This window comes from Hibiscus syriacus, unplaced genomic scaffold (assembly GCF_006381635.1).
Source record: "Hibiscus syriacus cultivar Baekdansim isolate YM2019G1 unplaced genomic scaffold, ASM638163v2 tig00110259_pilon, whole genome shotgun sequence".
Lineage (NCBI taxonomy): Eukaryota > Viridiplantae > Streptophyta > Magnoliopsida > Malvales > Malvaceae > Hibiscus > Hibiscus syriacus.
Genome location: NW_024062650.1, coordinates 13,031 through 31,269, shown reverse-complemented (window position 1 = coordinate 31,269; position 18,239 = coordinate 13,031). Strand labels below are relative to the sequence as shown.

At 35.9% G+C, this 18,239-nt stretch overlaps 3 protein-coding genes across 3 annotated transcripts; 1 reads left to right on the top strand and 2 right to left on the bottom strand.

The window, feature by feature from the left end:
- The first annotated feature begins 10,818 nt into the window (after positions 1 to 10,818).
- LOC120115219 (BTB/POZ domain-containing protein At3g08570-like) lies at positions 10,819 to 13,078 on the top strand. The gene is made up of 4 exons (XM_039135981.1): positions 10,819 to 10,959; positions 11,032 to 11,098; positions 11,183 to 12,328; positions 12,409 to 13,078. The coding sequence occupies exons 1-4, from the start codon at positions 10,874 to 10,876 to the stop codon at positions 12,925 to 12,927; spliced, it is 1,818 nt and encodes a 605-aa protein (XP_038991912.1). The 5' UTR covers positions 10,819 to 10,873; the 3' UTR covers positions 12,928 to 13,078.
- LOC120115226 (V-type proton ATPase subunit E-like) lies at positions 13,073 to 14,366 on the bottom strand. Its single transcript, XM_039135991.1, has 6 exons — positions 14,307 to 14,366; positions 14,085 to 14,204; positions 13,904 to 14,004; positions 13,483 to 13,842; positions 13,309 to 13,406; positions 13,073 to 13,226 (listed from the first exon to the last, which is right to left on the bottom strand). Exons 1-6 carry the CDS (start codon positions 14,364 to 14,366, stop codon positions 13,189 to 13,191), a joined length of 777 nt encoding a protein of 258 aa, XP_038991922.1. The 3' UTR covers positions 13,073 to 13,188.
- A 1,661-nt stretch (positions 14,367 to 16,027) lies between these two features.
- On the bottom strand, positions 16,028 to 17,591 carry LOC120115215 (acid phosphatase 1-like). The gene is made up of 4 exons (XM_039135979.1): positions 17,401 to 17,591; positions 16,641 to 17,032; positions 16,360 to 16,572; positions 16,028 to 16,285 (listed from the first exon to the last, which is right to left on the bottom strand). The coding sequence occupies exons 2-4, from the start codon at positions 17,009 to 17,011 to the stop codon at positions 16,108 to 16,110; spliced, it is 762 nt and encodes a 253-aa protein (XP_038991910.1). The 5' UTR covers positions 17,012 to 17,032; positions 17,401 to 17,591; the 3' UTR covers positions 16,028 to 16,107.
- Between the last annotated feature and the right edge of the window lie 648 nt (positions 17,592 to 18,239).

Here is an 18,239-nt window from a genome sequence, read left to right as displayed (position 1 = left end):
GAGTAGTCAGCCAGCTATCCAGGTTGGACCATTGCCAGCTCTGCCCGATCCTCACGTGAATTAAGCATGATTTAGTGTATCTTTGGAATTTTGACACAAACCTTTAGGGTTTTTCTTACCCTATAAATAGAGGATGAAGCCACGATAGTAGAGACTTTGGTTCCACGCCGTTTTGAGCTTAAATAGAGAGAGAAAAAAGGCCTCTCATTTCTCTGTCAATCCTAGTTGCTGTGGCATTTCTCCTTGACAAGCCTGAGGGAGTGGCGTTCTAGGCGTCTGAGAGGAGCTAGTTCGATAGGGGCAGTTCGTGGTGGCCCGAGGGAAGCTCCGACAGTGCACGTCGAAGGCTTTTCTTCCTTCCATTTGTTCTTTGCTTTCATATTTTATTACTTGGGTTGTAAGGAATGGATAAACTTGCTTTGTTCTTGCTTATTTCGAACACCACCATGAACTAATCCTATTTGGTGGGAGTTCATTTTGAATGTTTAAGTTTTATTTCAATGAATGATTGTTTTTCCATGCTATAATCTATTTTGTTTATGAATCTTAGTGCCTTAAGGTTGTAGGAGCTACGAGAGTATCCATTCCTTAGGAGATTCTTAGGGTTCGAGAGAATATCTAGGCAACATATCCTTAGTGTTTGAGAGAAACTACGGAGAAACCGCATAAACAAGGGGTTCTAGATAGTAACTAGGCCTAATCTACCTTAGAGATAAGGCTAGGATTTCATTCGACTAAAAGGAGTTATGCATAAACGATAGGTTAGATGTTAATATTGCCGCAAAAAGGTATTGCCGAGACATATCATGTTATCTGGACCAATAGGATCAATGCAGGGGTTTACACCAACCGGTTTTGCCAGTGCATCTTCAATCTGTCGAGTCTCTTACTAGAGATAGCATAGGGCACCTTAGTAGACTCTATCGGGCAGACAAGACATAGAAGGAAGACCATTATGAGAAGTAGGCTTAGCTTTTCCTTAGTGACTCCTATCACTCATTCCGACAATAGTTTGTTGTGTAAGAAAGATAAAGTCCTATAAATTAAATCCAGTATTTACATTTTATTTTGCCTTGACATTTCCATTTGTTTTCACTCAACACAACTTAATTTGCCAAGACATTTCCATCCAATTTGAAATGACATATCCATTTATTACCATACAACAATCGTTTCATTTTCGCATCAGTCATTCCATTTTGCCACAGTATTCTCACTTGTACATACCATCACTAACTTTACTTAGGTGACATAGTAAAGTGCTTTGACAAACCTATTCAATTTCCTCTAATCCCTGTAGAGACGATACTCACTTATCACTGTATTACTTGTTCGATTATGTATACTTACACATATATCTGCATCCATTTATAGTACTCACAATTAGCGGACAGAGGGCGGGACTAAGCAGGATCAACTAGAGAGCGCACCGTAGATGCGAGCGTACTTTCAGAAAATTAAACCCAAAAGTGAATTCAAAACCCCACACTCTACTTAAAATAATTAAGATTTTATTATGAAAAATGAGGTAAAACAAGGCTTTTGGGTCAGAATTTGGCCAAATTGACTCAAGATGTAGAAAAACATAAAGATAGGGTTTCTAGAAAAAGTCAACGGATCAAAGTTAACGGTTAACGATTAACGGTCGGGTCAACGAGTTGATCGGTTCAATGGTCAAGTCAACTGGTTGACCGGTTTAACGATCAGGTTAACGGGTTGACCGATTCAACTAATTCAGTCCAGTAGTAAACCGATTAAGCCAGTTTTGAATTTAAAATTGCATGGACATTCCCACACGCACACAGCGGTGTGTGAGGGCACATGGGACGCCGTCAAATGGTTTGTAACGAGGAACGACAAAATTGAATTTCTTTTAAGACCCAAAACCAAAATCCCTCACCCGACTCTAACGGTAATGGAAAATGACGAAACAAGGGTACCGAATGAACGGCGACGACGAGACTGACACAAATTTGCTGGTGATGAGAGTCACGATGACCAAAACGGAGACCAAACGGAGGGAAAACATAATAACACTAGAGAGAAAATAAATTGTTTGGGGAAAATGATTTCATAGAACACGACGAAAAGAGTGGAAAATGAAATGATTTTAGGTGTTAAACCTAACGATGGGCAAATTATGCCTTAAGCCCTTGAACTTCTAGAAATTAATGCTTAAGAATTATTATTTTTAAACATTTTAATTTAGCCCATACAACTAGAGTTTGACAACTCTCTCCTCCTAAAGAAAATTTCAGCCTCGAAATTTTACCTGGTGAAAAAAATACGAAAATTGATCCACCACCGACCTTCGAGTCTCTCAGGTGGCCTCTAAAAGATTATAGTTACTGCTCAAAACCTTAAACATCGATATACGTCAACTTCTTAGAACTTAATTTTCATATGCAATAATCTGAATAGTCTCCTCCTCATAACTCAAGTCAGACCTCAATTCGATATCCTTAACAAAATAACATTGGATGGGTTAGAACAGTAACGTCTCAACATAAAGACATGGAAGACATCATGGATGCGCTCAAGCTCAGGTGGAAACTCAAGCTGATAAGTAACGGGACCAACTCAATGCAGAATCTGATAAGGTCCAATAAACCTCAGACTCAACTTGTCCTTATGGCCAAGCCTAAGAACTTTCTTCCAAGGATATACTTTTAAAAAAAACTCGGTCACCTTCACTGAACTCAATATCTCGTCTCTTCATATCAGTATAAGATTTCTGCCTATCAAAAGCAGCCTTAAGCCTTTCTCGGATCAATCTAATTATACTCTCAGTCTTCTGAATAAGATCGAGTCTTATAACTTTTCCTCTTTAATAGTCCAGTCCAACGCAACAGAGTATAACACCTATGACCATACAAAACCTCATACGGTGCCATCTGAATTTTGTTCTAATAATTATTATTGTAGGCAAACTCAGTAAACGGTAAGTGATCCTCCAAACTACCTCGAAAATCAATAATACATCCTCTCAACATATCCTCCAGAATCTGAATAAACCGCTCAGACTGACCATCAGACTGCGGGTGATAAGTTGTACTGAAATTCAATTGGGTACCAAGAGCTTCATGAAGAGCCTCACATAATCGCGATGTAAACCTCGGATCTTAGTCAAAAATAATAGATAAGAGGACCCTATAAAGGTGAACAATATAAGAAATGTACAACCGAGCCAATATGTCTAGAGTATAATTAGTACGAACTGGTATAAAATGAGCAGATTTGGTGAGACTATCAACGATAACCCATATTAAATCCTTCTTGGATCGTGTTGACGGAAACCCACTGACAAAATCCATGGTGACTCGCTCCCATTTCCACTCAAGAATCTAAATGGGTTGGAGTAATCCATACGGAAACTAATGCTCAACATTTACCTGCTGACAAGTTAGATATTTAGCCACATATTCGGTGACATCTCTTTTCAAACCATACCAATAATACCTTTCTATGATATTCTGATATATCTTAACACCACCAGGGTGCATCGAATAGGGGCTATCATGAGCCTCTCTCAAAATAGTAGTCTGTAACTCAAAATCATTCAGAACACAGTAACGTCCCTAAAAACACAATACATCATCCTTATTGAATGTGTACTCAGAATCATAACCTTGCTCAGCATGCTTTGTAAATGGAAATATGGATGCATCGAGAGGTTGCTTCAACTTAATCTCAACTGCCAAAGTACGCTTAATTCGGAGTTTCACTAACAAGGTGTCAACATCATATAAACTCATACTAGCAAACATCGCCCTCAAATCAGTAGTCACCCTACGACTTAAAGTATCTGCAACTACATTGGTATTTCTAAGATGATATTCAATCTCAAAATCATAGTCTTTCATAAACTCTAGCCAAAAACGTTGTCTCAAATTCATATCCCTCTGATTTCGGAAAGTCTATCACAGTATGAATATGATCAATTCCAGAAGTAGACTTCCTCAAGTCCAAAATATAAGTAAGGTACGCCATGCTACCCTTTCGAATTATTTTCACTGTTACCAAGGCTGATATGACATTAGACAGATAAACCCAACACTCACCAATCAGAATAATCTCTCTATCATCAAGAGTTTTCAGAACTGCTCTCTTGCGTTCATAATTCAGGTCCACCTGATATTTCTTCAACCAGCCAGTACCCAAAATAACTCATCAAACGAAAGTTCTAAAAGATTTGCTAGAAAGGTTTCTCTATAAAGCTCGAGAGGGTAGTTTTGGTAAATTTTATCAATTACCATAGATTGACCCATAGAAGACTGAATAGTAATATGACAAGTAGTGTGTTCAACCAGAATGCCAATATTATGGGCTATGAGACTTGCAATATAAGACTGGGTAGACCCCTATCAAGTAAAGCAAAGTAATTAACAAAATAAATAGTAAAAGTACCTGCAATTACATCTAGCTCATCTCGATCTTCATAAAGCCTCGTAGCATAAACAAATGCAAGTTGTCTAGACTAGGACCTTACAGAACCTCTACCCGGGGCAGATCGCCCCCTACCTGAAGAACTTAGTGCATGATTATATGAGGTATGTCGACTCTGAGTTCGACCCTTATGAGTCTGAGATGATTTCTGAGAATGAGCCAGTGTCTGATGGGTTAGAGTAGGAATCTGATAAGCCGGAGTTGGTTGTGGGAAATCTCTAAGAAAATACTCAGTGAAACCACACCTGAAACATGCTCCTAACTTCTTGAAGTACTCCCCATCATGCTGCTTACTACAATATGTACAAGTAGGAACAACCCACCGTGCAAAAGAAACACCCCTACTATCAGACCAACCAGAAAAAATAACGTGTCAAGACCCATAATCAACCCTCATTGTATCTTATTTCAATCATTTTCCAGGATGAGCATAGTAACCAAAAGAACCCTTAGAACCTGGTTACTTCCTTTTCTCATAGAGGGTGACAATGTTTCTACGAATTCTCATATTCAAAACCTCTCTTAAATAGCATGCACTTATCTTTTTTGGTACTGATAAGTCTAGTAGTATACTTACTGAGGTGCAGAAACTTCATCTCATACTCCTAAACGATCATATCACCCTGTTTTAGATCCATAAACTCTTGTTTTCACTCTTTCAGTTAGCGACTACCAACAAAGCGACTCCAAAAGGCACTCTGGAAAAACTCGTAAGTTAACTGATTACTCGGAGTAATTATCTTTACAGAATTCCACCATTTTAGAGCATCATCTTTCAGCAGTGAAATAACAGTTTGAAGTCTCCACTCAACCAGATAATCCATCTCATCTAACAAACACTCAATATCCTCAATCAGTACTCCCCAACAGACGGGGATACTCTAGAAAGCCCTCTGAAATACTCTGCCCCGTTATGCAACATCGTCGACGAGACATTATTAGCAATGTCCTTAGGCTGAACCCTAATCGACCTCTAAAGTAACCGTAAAACTGTTCATCCAACAACATCATCCTCTAACTCGTAAGTAGCTCTGACTCCAGTGACAGGTGTATACCCATTATGCTCGGTATGCCTAGTATACTCGATATGCTCAGTCAGATTAGATGAATCAGATACTCGAGTACGTCCAGTCGTGTCAGATGAATTAGATGCTCGACTACGCCCATCAAACGACTCTACCTCAAAAAAAGGAGGGCCTCTATCAGAAACAATAACTCAGCCTCCACAACCTCGAGCACTACCATATCTGCGATGAGCTACAGATCGGTGTGTACTCCTTCAGGGTGTCATTCTACTGTGAGATGTCTGAAATAAAGTGTACACATAATCTAAAGTCAGATCCGGTACTAGAGTCCAGAAACAGAACATTCATATTTGAAAACGGAAAATATTGAAATCATTTAACAAAAATTTATATTCAAAACAGAATTTAGAAAATAGTTCCCATACCCAAAATTTTCGATACATGTAAAAAGTATTTTTACAATACAATAAATAATTTGATGGATAATAAAGTTCGAGAGTTAAACCTAAGCTTTGATACCACTAAATATAACCCCATAGACTCGACCTGAACATCATGGCCGAATCTTGAAGACCAAGACATCGCTAGATTGAACAGAAATCAAGAATAACTCATGTTTTGCCATGCATCGTTGTTAAATCGTCAAAAGAATTCAAGGGTTCTTTGTACTTAAAAACATACAACGAGTTCTAAATTCGAAAACAATATGAAAATCCTTATCCCAAGTTCCATAAAAAGGAAATACACAATATATATATATATAATCAACAGAAAATAACTAATAAAAATTTCAAAAAGAAAACGTCTATACGATGTTTGAAAGAGAATGGTAATAAATAATCCTCCAGGTACCGATCATAAATCCCAAAAGTTTGAATAATCTGAAAAGACAAAAACTAGAAAATGAGCTACGAAACCCAGTGTGCCCTCTAAAGTAAAGTAGATATCCAAGCATATGCAAAACAATGCAATTAATGTATAACATTAAATCTGAATTTAATGAACAGAAAGCAGCACCAATGGCACCCTACTTTACCTTTCGCTACAGATAAATAGAATGAGGATATAATCTCATACATATGTCAGAAAGGGAACTAGTCCCATATAGATGTCAGAACGGGGAATTAATATCATGCATATGTCAGAACGAGGAATTAATCCTATGTGGATGTCAGAACGGGGAATTAATCCTATGCAGATGTCAAGACTGGAATTAATCTCATACAAATCGGAAATACATCAATAAGCAGATAAAAAGTAGTGCAACATTATTCAAAAATATGAATGATAAAGGTAAGTGTAACCAAATCACAAACATATTTTAAACAGAAGTATTAACATAACATTCTAACATATCTGAGTATCAATTAGGTAAAGAATACACACCTAAAAAAGATAACCGATGTCAGCTAAGCCTTACGCTTTCCACGGTCAGTAGTACTAGGTATTGCAAATCAAGAACGCGTATCTCGGGACGAGTGACCAGAATATAACTGAGGAGGGCGGGACTGATCAGGGTCAACTAGAGAGTGCTCGAAAGATGCAAGGGTACCTTTAGAAAATTAAACCCAAAAGTGAATTCAAAACTCCACACTTAACATAATAAAGATTTAATACTGAAGATGAGGTAAAACCGAGCTTTTGGGTCAGAATTTGGTCAAACGTACTCAAGACGTCGAAAAACATAAAGATAAAGGTTTTTGAAAAAAGTCAAAGTGTCAAAGTCAACGGTCAAAATCAATGGTCTGGTCAACAGGTTGACTGGTTCAACGGTCGAGTCAACGGGTTGATCGGTTCAGCCAGTTAGGTTCAGCAGCAAACCAGTTCAACCACTTTTGAATTTAAAACGCCTGGATTTAAGACGTTGGCTGTGAGAGTCATGATGGCCGAAACGGAGACCAAACGGAGGGAAAACACAATAATACAAGAAAGAGAGAAAAACTGTTTGAGGAAATTAATTTCACATAACATGGGAAAAAGAGTGGAAAAAGGAAGGGATTTTAGGTTTTAAACCCAACCATACGCAAAATTATGCCCTAAGCTCCTGATCTTCTAGAAATTAATGCTTAAGCATTATTATTATTTTTTAAACCTTTTAATTTAACTCATAACAACTGGGGTGTGACATTATTCAACTATAATTTATATCTTTCAAGGATCTCAATTTATTGTCATCTTTATTATTAAATTTTAAAAATCATCGAACTCATTTAGTTTAAATTCATTGGTGTTGATATATATCTAATATTTCCATCGTGGCATTAAATATGAAGCAACTTATTATATCTTTACGTATCAAAAGTGATTTTTTTTTTCAATCTTGATAACTTTAAGAGATTTATGCCTAAATTAAATTATCTCAATAATTATGGAATTTGTTGTTATTTTCCGAGATGTCTGGTTCAAACATCGAGTATATAAGAGTACGTTCATTCATTGTCAAATGATTGAGAGACTTTGAATATATATTATCTTGTATTTATCTCAGGTTTATCAAAAAAAACTTTTAAAGATTTATGAATTCATCAAGTGGCCTATGTGAAAAAAATAATATTATTCTTTTTAGAGGTCGTGAATTCGAGTAACCAGGTATATCTATTAATTAAGCAAATTCTAAACAAATATTGCTTTATATACCTCAAACTATTTTTTAAGATTTATATACTAACAAGGAGTTAAAGGTGTCCTATTATTTTTGTTATGAGAAATATCATTTTAATCTTTGATTTCAATCTTTTTATATTTTCGGATTTAAATTTTTAAAATTTTTGTACATAAATATGTCATTATTTAAAAAGATTTAATGCATATTCTTTTACCGTATAGAGATATTTTTTTTTCATTTTAATTCTTGTAATTTTATCTTTATGGTGCAAAATAATACTACAATTAAATCAAACTCGTCGACAGTTGCAATCGACCCCTATGTTATTGATAATAAGTTAAAAACAAACATACATTATATTTTATAATAAGCTAAACACACATTTTTAATTTTTTAAAATTTCCATTTTGTATCAATATAATTTTAATATCCTTTTAAAAATTTACAATATAGTTACAGTCTAAGCCTGAATATATATTTTTTAATTTTCTTCTTTAAAACTTACCGTTTCCTCTTAAAAGGATAATTTCTGAATTTTTTTATTTATTCTATGTACTATATACTTTCATCTTCTTGGTGTAATCCCAAATGTGCTTTATTTTTTATGATTTTCGATGCATGATTAACTTGTTAAAACTCATCATTTCCACTAAAAGCTGTGATATTTGAAAATTTCGATTTTAATTCATACACAGTGTTATTAAAATCGGACCGGATTGGCCGGTTCGACCGGTTAAATCGAGAACCAGTTGCTTATCCGGTCCGGTTATCCTATAAAACCAGTGTTGCAACGAACCGGTAGAACCGGTTAAGAACCGAAAAAACCGGTGTGAACCGGCCGGTTCTGTTTTTTTTTAATAAATATTTTTAAATATGTATTTTCTAATATAATAAGATTATCAATCCATTTTAATTTTAATTTATTCTTATTTTAAATTTAATTATAATATAATAAATATTTTATTTATTCAAAATTTCACTGAAATGAAAAGAAAACCAGTATATCATATATTTTTTATTGAAAATAAAATTAATATTAAATATAGTACTAAATATAATTGAACTTTAATATATTTTATAACTTATTATATTTTTAATCAAAAAACAATTTATTATATTTAAAATTGCTTACTTTACGATTACCGTATACAAGTTATGAGGATACATCGGCCTCGTACTCTGTGTAGGTGTAAATACAATCGGCACCAAATTTAGAGGTTTGTTTTTGAATGAACGATTATCAATAATCATTAAATCATCCTCAATTAAATCTACAAACTTTTGTCTAAAGCAAATGTTATTCTATAAATAACAAACACGACAATTCCAATGGAGAATCTTTTTCCCGTCAATAAACACTTTAACTTATTTTGGGGCTTTAATTAGGGTAAAGTTTAAAAATATAAATCCAGCCCTAAATTTATTTTCTGATTATGATGATTGATACTTGTATCAATTATATATTTTTTTATTTAGTTGTTGATGATTTTCATTAGATATTGACCTTAAATGTTATATTTTATTGATTTGAATCATTTTGTTTCACTTGATTTTATGGTATTTAATTTATATATGTTATGACTTGTGATATTTTTATACCTTTTAATATTGTAAACTTAAAAAAAGTGTTATATATATATATTAATATTGCTTTGAATATTATGTAAAATTTTAAAAAAAATATTATTTTATATAAAATTCGGTTGAACCGTGGTTGAATCCGGTTGAACCAGTGAACCAGTACCTTCACCGATTCAAAGTCCGATCCGATTTTAAAAACATTGTTCATACACTTCTATTCCCTTTCATTTTAATCTTAAACTTAAAAAAAATCATTCACTTTGCTCAAAATCTAGTGATTACATCACTATAACATCTATACTAGATCACTGTACTATTTTTTTATTAATTTAAAACAAGTAAAATACAATATCGGTTTAAAAATAACTCTCAACCATTTGATATTTAACGTTTTATATTTCTTACATTCCTAGTGTTCAAATTCAAAACCCAAAAAAATAACAAGAATTTTTTTATCAACGATATCGTTTTGATTCGTGATGAATACTACACTAGATAATCCAAATCCAATCCATTTCTCTATTTTATTTTCCTTGTAACGGTAATATCACAGAATTTGGGTTGTTAAAAAAGAAACCAAATGCAAGGCAGTCTGTGAATGTGAAGCTAATAATTGGGTGCTTATGGAGTTCCGTGCACTACCTTCTCTTTTCAGCTTTAGATTCATCCATTTCCCACCTTATTTACCAATCTACCCTTCTTTCCTCCTTCCCAATTCCAAGGCGATCGGTCCACCTGAATTCTTTATTGTTTTGCGTTTTCTTTGACTGGAGGCAAAACATCCTACTTTATGTTGAAGGAGTCTTAGTCTTCAGCCATTAACTCTTTAAATAGGGTAACGTAAGCAGTCTAAACTTGGAAACTTACAGTAATGTTTTTGTGCCTTTTACGAACGGCGTGATTGTCTTTTACTCTCTATCTCTTTTTTTTATTACACGACAAGATAAGATTACCCTCCAAAAAAACAATTGTAGGCGTGGGTTGGCTTCGTTGGTGCTCTGTTGTGTCTGAATCACTCTTTGTTTTGTATTGTTGTGGAAAGGTGAGAAAGAGCAAAGCCTGGGTTTTTGTCAGACACCTTATAAAAAAAATAAAGGTTGGATTTTGCAAATCCGTCATCTTTTATTTTGTGTTATGTCTAGTGTTGGAGGGAGGAAACCAGCCTCAACTCAGTGAGTCGGTTGGCATTAATCAGAGTAGGAGGAGTCCTACAAAAATGGTCACATTCTCGGACAACACCTCCCTCTCTTCTTCAAACAATGCTTCCCCGGCTCCCAAGTTCGCTAACTCCTCCACCACTCGGTAATCTCTCTCGAACAATGTTCGGTTCCATCTTTCTGGTGCTATATTACTGACTGCAACTTGTTCTTTCAGAATCTTTTTGGATGTTGCTGGGGATATCACCATTGCTGTTGATGGAGAATCTTTTCTACTTCATAAGGTAAGCACTGGATCACTGTTTTTTTTTTTTGGGTACAACAAGCTTGAATGTGTGAATTTAACCCCTTTTTTTGTACTTCTTAAGTTTCCATTGGTATCTCGAAGTGGAAAGATTCGGAAAATGGTTGCCAATGGTAAGGATTACAATGTTTCAAAACTGGAACTCGTTAACTTCCCTGGAGGACCTCAGACATTCGAACTTGCCATGAAATTTTGCTACGGTATGAACTTCGAGATTACCACCGCAAACGCCGCCCTCCTACGCTGTGCTGCCGAGTATTTGGAAATGACAGAAGACTACCGGGACGAAAATCTTATTGCACGAACCGAAGTTTACTTGAATGAGGTTGTAGCCCATAGTCTTGAGAAGTGTGTGGAAGTACTTTGTACTTGCGAGACACTGCCTCCAATAGCTGAGGAACTGGGAATTACAGATAGATGTGTGGATGCCATTGCCATGAATGCTTGCAAGGAGCAATTGGTTTCAGGTTTGTCTGGTTTGGACTGTGATGGTGAATCTACAGAACTTAAGTCTGGTTGTCTCGAATGGTGGATCGAAGATCTTTCTGTTCTAAGGATTGATTATTATCACAAGGTTATTATTGCCATGGGCAGAATAGGTGTTAGACCAGACAGTATTGTGGAATCATTGATGCATTATGCTCAAGCATCATTGAAAGGTATCGGAAAATGTCAGATTTTGAATCCAGTGAGAACGAAACCGATCTCTGCCACTGCTGAAAATGAGCAGAGGACAATTGTGGAAACCATTGTAAGCCTCCTGCCAGAAGTGAAGAGCTCTTCTATTCCATTGAGTTTCCTGTTTGGGATGCTAAGGATGGGAATTATGGTGGAAGCTAAGGTCGCCTGCAGGCTCGAGCTTGAGAGTAGAATAGCTTTTAGATTAGAAATCGTTTCACTTGATGATCTGCTCATACCGTCTCTCAGTGCCGGGGATTCTCTATTCGATGTTGATACTGTCCACCGGATACTCATAAATTTCCTGCAGCAGATTGAAGATGAAGAAAATGAAGACTGTGGTGGATATGAGTCCGATGGGGGCCATGGTTCTTTGTTGAAGGTGGGACGGCTTATCGACTCGTATTTAGCTGAAATTGCCCCTGATCCTTATTTAAGTTTGCAGAAATTCATTGCCATGATAGAAATATTACCGGATTATGCTCGGGTTATCGATGATGGTCTTTACAGAGCAATTGATATATACTTAAAGGTAAGTTTCCTTTAACAAGTACATCAAATGCTATTTATGCACGCAATAATCAAATAATGCATTTAAAAATTTTCAATTAGGCTCATCCAATGCTAAGTGATCATGAGTGTAAGAAGCTGTGCAGAGTCATAGACTGCCAGAAACTGTCTCAAGAAGCAAGCAACCATGCTGCACAAAATGAGCGACTTCCGGTACAGATGGCAGTTCGGGTCCTATACTTCGAGCAGCTGCGATTGAAGAATGCCTTGTGTACACGCAGTGGGGATGGATTACTGTCCCAGAAAATAAGCAGTGGAGTCCCGAGTGCAGCCATGTCGCCTCGCGATAATTATGCATCTCTAAGAAGAGAAAACCGAGAACTGAAGCTGGAGATATCGAGAATGAGAGTAAGGTTGAGTGAGTTGGAGAAAGAGCAGGTGGTGATGAAACGTGGGATGATGGACAAGTCGGGAAATGGGAAAACATTCTTCAACTCTCTTTCGAAAGGGATAGGAAGGATCGGGATATTTAGCGGTCCCGGTGAAGGAAAACACCAAAAATCAGGCCGCAAGTCTCGAGGATCAGAGGCGAAAACTGGAAGGAGTCGGAGGTATCCGTAAAACATTCACTTGCTTGCTTGTATTTAGTAGTAGGAAGTAGGACTTGAAGCCTCTCATTTCTGAAAGTATGTATGTATGTATATACATGCATATGGAGATTTGTATATTTTGATCGCTTGACAATGGCAATTAACTAATTAACAAGTTTACCAGAACCGACATATTTCAATTTATTTATCTTTGAAAGACCATGCAAAATTAAGCAACATTAGAACAATTCATACCATATAATTTATTCTTATTTTATATATATAGTGAAGGTCATGCACCTCCTTCTCCCACCAGACGCCTTCGAATCTGCATGAACACATAAATAAGAAGCATTAATTTCCTTTGTAACCGTACTTGCAGCAGCAGTAGGGTAGATATATATATATACAGCAGGTAGTTTCTGTTTGAAAGCAACTTCAAGGCGTGCATCTAAAGTGTTCTTGAAAACAATCTTCCCGTCTTCCGAAGCTAACACAACGCCGCCGGAGCTATACATCATCGTTCAACCTAAGATATATGATGATACAAATCGAGCAGTTTATAGAAATCAAGATTAGCTGATACCAATAAGGTTGATGGGCGAAATAGTTTGCGTCTCCGGGAGGAGGCGGTGAGAGGCTCACATTGTCGATGGCAATCTTTGGGGGGGGTACATTGAATTTCTCGGCATACTCTCGTTTAGCTTCATTGATGATAGACTCGACCAGCTTACGATCCACCTTTCGGCACCTCAGTATCACCGATGGCTCCCTCAGCGGAGCCAGACTCTGCACCACCAGAGCCTTGACTAGGTTCTTGTATCCCCTCTTGTCATTTCCCAGACGCTGCAGTTCCTTTCTCGCAGTTTCTTTTATGGAGTTCACCAACTCGTCCTGCGCTTGCAGCACTTTGATCCTCGACGCGTTCAACTGCATCGAGTACTCTCTGCAGTGCACATTCATTCATTCATTCCATCATATATCAATTCAACAATACAAATACTCGCATTTTCTTTCGTATTTCCACCTGCTTTCCCTTGCGCTCATACTCTTGTTTTATCTTTTTCCTCTCAGCTTCTACTATTTGTAGCTTTTCAATGTTGAATTCCTGGGGATGAACATTTTATTTATAAAATAAGATTTCAAATGAAATTTATATCAAACAAAGTAAACAAGAAGCATAACGACCTCTTCAGCAGACGCGGCTATCTCATTGGCTTTCTCCTCGGTCTCTTGGCAGATGAATCTGGCCATCTGCTGGATTTGCTTCGACACATCTCGTCGTTCATTCTTTCTTCTCTTCCTTGCCTGATTGGTTTTGTTGATTTACGAATTCAAATCAATCTCATATAGGATTCCGTGGAAGAAAGGGACTCTTTCTCCTTTTGTCTTTTATATTTTCTACTTTACCAAGTTAACAAAACTACTTCCTTTCCCTTCCCGAAGCCGAAATTTCCTGCCTTGAATCATTCCAAATTTTGAATGAGACTTTTTATTCAATTTTATCTATAAAAATATATACTTTAACCATTTCTCCCTCGAAAAAATAATATTGCGCAAACTAGACAGAATATTATCAAAATTTAGGTTATGGTATCGATTTTAACTTTAATTTTTTTTCTCAATTTAAGATTTAGTCTTAGGTTCGACTAAAACATTGAATTATTAAATCATTGACAGTCAGATAATGTATGTTAACGTGTAAGTCAAAACATTATTCTTTTATTTCATTTTATCCTTTTCTTTGTCAAAGTTAGTTTTTTTTCCTTCATCTAGTTTTAGTTGTTTCAAAAGATAGTCATTTTTTATGTCTTTTACTACCATCCTTGACACATGTAGATTCGTCAAAGTCATCTTGAATATTTTTGAGGTCCTAAGTAAAACTAAAAAACATAGTCTTATAAAATGAAAATATATTTTATTACTTTGAATAATTAATTTAATATCACATTAATAAATTGTAGAAAAATGATTAAACTAAAGGGCTTAAATTATAAAAGTAAAAAAGTACGATTCAAAAACTTAAAGATCTCAATTATAAAGGTAAAAAATGAGATTAAAAAATTTAGGGTCCTCAATTTTAAAGGTAAAAAGTGAGATTGAAAAATCAGGGGTCTCAATTATAAAGGTAAAAAATGTGATTAATAAATTAGGGGCCTCAATTATAAAGGTAGAAAGTGAGATTGAAAAATTTAGGAGCTCAATTATAAAGGTAAAAAGTAGGATTGAAAAAATTAGGGCTATCAATCATAAATGTAAAAGAGTGGGATTAAAAAAATTAAAGGCATCAATTATAAAGATAAAAGTAGGATTACAAAAATTAGAGGCCTCAATTATTACGATAAAAACAAAATTGAAGAAAATTAAAAGACTCAATTATAAAAATAAAGAATATATATTGAAAAAATAAGGGCCTTATAAAAAAATAGGTCCCTGAGCGGTCACTTAGAAAGCATCGTACTCTATCACTTTGTTGGTTTAAATTTTCTCAAAACTTCTTTAAAACACATGAAATGCATAAAAATTTACATTTTTAAGGGGTTTGTGAACTTTCTCGGGTATAAGGGTGTATTGAATGGTGAGATACAATATTCATTTGAGAAGATAACAACACACATTAAAATTAGCATCATCATAAGATTTTAGAGTAAATCAAAGCATTAGAAACCTTTATATAGATTTTCAACAACTTTTAAGTGGTTTTTGTGAAAAATCAAATCGACATGAAGATAAAGTAATGAAATATAAATGGTGAATGACACTGGTGACAGACAACGATTGATCGATAACGATGACCGAAGGAGTTAATAATAACTTCCTACCAAATAATACACAAACTAAAATTTAATGTTTATAGTTTAACAATAAAATCAATATGCAAACTGAAATTCGCGAAGAAGAAATGATTATGTCATCACACCGTCAATGATTTAACACTTCAATGCCCTAATTGAAATAAAATCTATAATTCAGTGTTAACGTCAAAACACATTAAAATTCAGTAGTAAAATGATATATAATCTGAAGTATAATAATAGTCGACATAATTTACCCAGAATTACATAACTCACTTTGTTTGGATCAACTTAATGAGTGGTGTTTTATTAAATTTATTTCGATGGATTACAACATGCGCATAATTTTGTTTTAATAAATGTTCCATTAATATTTATTTATTGTGGTCAGGATTTTGATCCATTAATGTAGTACATTAAGGAACACAATACATAGGATTAGGGAGTTTGAATGTGCGATTGCCCGAGCATTCCCCCTGAAGATCGGTCCATTGGTCCCCAACATTCCCCCATATCCTGTACCCTTGTTCCATTAATTGCTTCCGAATTGCAGACTTGTAAACCACCGCACTCTTCCCTTTGAATGGTTCCGTCCTGGGAAATAAATAGTCAAATTCAAACTCCTGGAAATTTCCCCACATTAACTTAGAAATGAATCTTTATCTTACCTAAAAATCACACTTTCATAGCGCATGAATCCTTGGCTATGCAAATTATCGATGGTGGCCGCGGCTAAGGTATCTTCGTCTCTTCCGGTGATCAAGAACACCTTAAATCCGCTGTCCACCAGCTTCCGAAACAACCCCAGTACAGCAGGGATTGCTGGACACTCCGCCTTCAATACCCATGCCTTGAAACCCCAGGGATCATAGGGCTCACACCTATATACATGCATCAGAATTAGTATAGTTTTGGAATTTGGAAATTAAAATGAAGGAATTATCGGTACCCGTATTTCTTTCTCTTGTAGTAAAGTATATTTGATAAGCAGGTGTCATCTACGTCAAGGATCCAAGCATCCATTGCATCCTCATCCACGGCGACCTGTGCAACGTAATTTTGTATTTGCTCCACGATGTAGTTAATGTCCTGCTCGTATTGCCCGCCGGTCATGTAAGTCTCGATGTGGTGGAGGCAATGAGACGGCACGGTGCGCCATCCGCGGACATTGTTAGCCTCCACGGCCAACTGCCAGGTCAAGCACTCGTTGGACCTGGCAGCTTCCCGCCTCGTTCTCCAGAAGGGCTTAGTGCCGCCAATTGCCTTGGAAAATATTGCTAAGAAGAAAAATATGAATATCTCTCTCTCCCGTTTCACCATTGATGATACCACACGCAGCTCCTGCATAGGCAAAACGCAAGATCAAAATCTTTAGTTCCATTGAACAGAGATTATATATTGGCAATAAAAAAGAAGACATAAAGACCATTATGAGAGTATTGCAAATACAAGCACATGAACAACTCTTGCAGACAAAGATGGTGATGAGGGTGGGCTTCTGGGGTTTATATAGTGATCAATAAACAAGTAAACGGCCATGATATATAGTATTACATACAGGTCTTCCTACACTGCACATTTTAACAGCAATGGCAACCTCAGCGTGATTGCAACACAAAATGATGAAACCAAAACAAAATAAAAATGGGAATCAATGGAAGATGAAAAGTTGAGACTTTGAGAGTGAGAGAGAGAAACGAAAATGTTACCTAATAATCAAATTAAAAGAATGAGATGGAGGATGGAGGGAATGCGGAAAGCTCAAGAGAGAGGCGTCATATATAATAAGGTAGATCAAAGACAGAGGTGAAAGCCAAAAACGTGGGTGGGGTGTCATCAGAGAGCACAAAGAAAGGGAGCAGTGAACTGAAATTTGATGATCAGCGCCAGCGGCAGTGTCGAAGGTCAAAAAGTGGGGTTGGAGTCAGAGCCCATCCACTTCCTCAAAGGACTCGGGTCTGTCCCGGGAGAGCTGTGTATTGCCTCATTCTTTACTACTAGTGTGTGTGTCCATCTTCATTGAGTGCATTATCTGCGATTCTGCTACATTCCACGTCAACAATGTGCCGACCATTCCATGTTCGGTGTACCAATTTCCAACACTTGTTAATTCTCAATTAATTAGGTGGTGGAAATGAGATCTTGACTTGTTAGGCCATAATATTAATTCCCCCCAATGGATGGAGAGTAGACAATTGATTGAATCTCCCACTAATTTGATTGGATCGTCGAGGAGAAAAGTGGTAATTAATTACATAGATGGACCATTACCATAAAAACATATATGCGTTGGAAACACGTGTAGCATCTAGCCATATATTCTTTGCACATTCAGGAAACTAGATTTATCAATCTTTATCTAAATTCAATTTTTTTATTTGATTAATGTAAGATAATTCATTTAAATTTACTAAAATAACAAAGTCAAGCATATTGGATTGGATGATTGTGATAACAATAATGGAAGATGAGATAATAGAAGAAAATCATTTACGTATATCCAACAAAATTATACTAATCGCATCTCCCACTAAATGATTCCTAAAAT

Bases quoted from the DNA above. Each gene is read 5' to 3' on its own strand.
- LOC120115226 (XM_039135991.1), bottom strand. From the start codon at position 14,366: ATGATTCAAGGCAGGAAATTTCGGCTTCGGGAAGGGAAAGGAAGTAGT. The intron at 14,005-14,084 runs GTCGTTATGCTT...GTTCATCCCCAG, and splicing joins TAGCCGCGTCTGCTGAAGAG to GAATTCAACATTGAAAAGCT. The intron at 13,843-13,903 runs GCGAGTATTTGT...TGTGCACTGCAG, and splicing joins GTGGAAATACGAAAGAAAAT to AGAGTACTCGATGCAGTTGA.
- LOC120115219 (XM_039135981.1), top strand. From the start codon at position 10,874: ATGGTCACATTCTCGGACAACACCTCCCTCTCTTCTTCAAACAATGCT. The intron at 10,960-11,031 runs GTAATCTCTCTC...TTGTTCTTTCAG, and splicing joins GCTAACTCCTCCACCACTCG to AATCTTTTTGGATGTTGCTG. The intron at 12,329-12,408 runs GTAAGTTTCCTT...ATTTTCAATTAG, and splicing joins CAATTGATATATACTTAAAG to GCTCATCCAATGCTAAGTGA.
- LOC120115215 (XM_039135979.1), bottom strand. From the start codon at position 17,011: ATGGTGAAACGGGAGAGAGAGATATTCATATTTTTCTTCTTAGCAATA. The intron at 16,573-16,640 runs GTACCGATAATT...GCATGTATATAG, and splicing joins TACAAGAGAAAGAAATACGG to GTGTGAGCCCTATGATCCCT. The intron at 16,286-16,359 runs GTAAGATAAAGA...TTTATTTCCCAG, and splicing joins TATGAAAGTGTGATTTTTAG to GACGGAACCATTCAAAGGGA.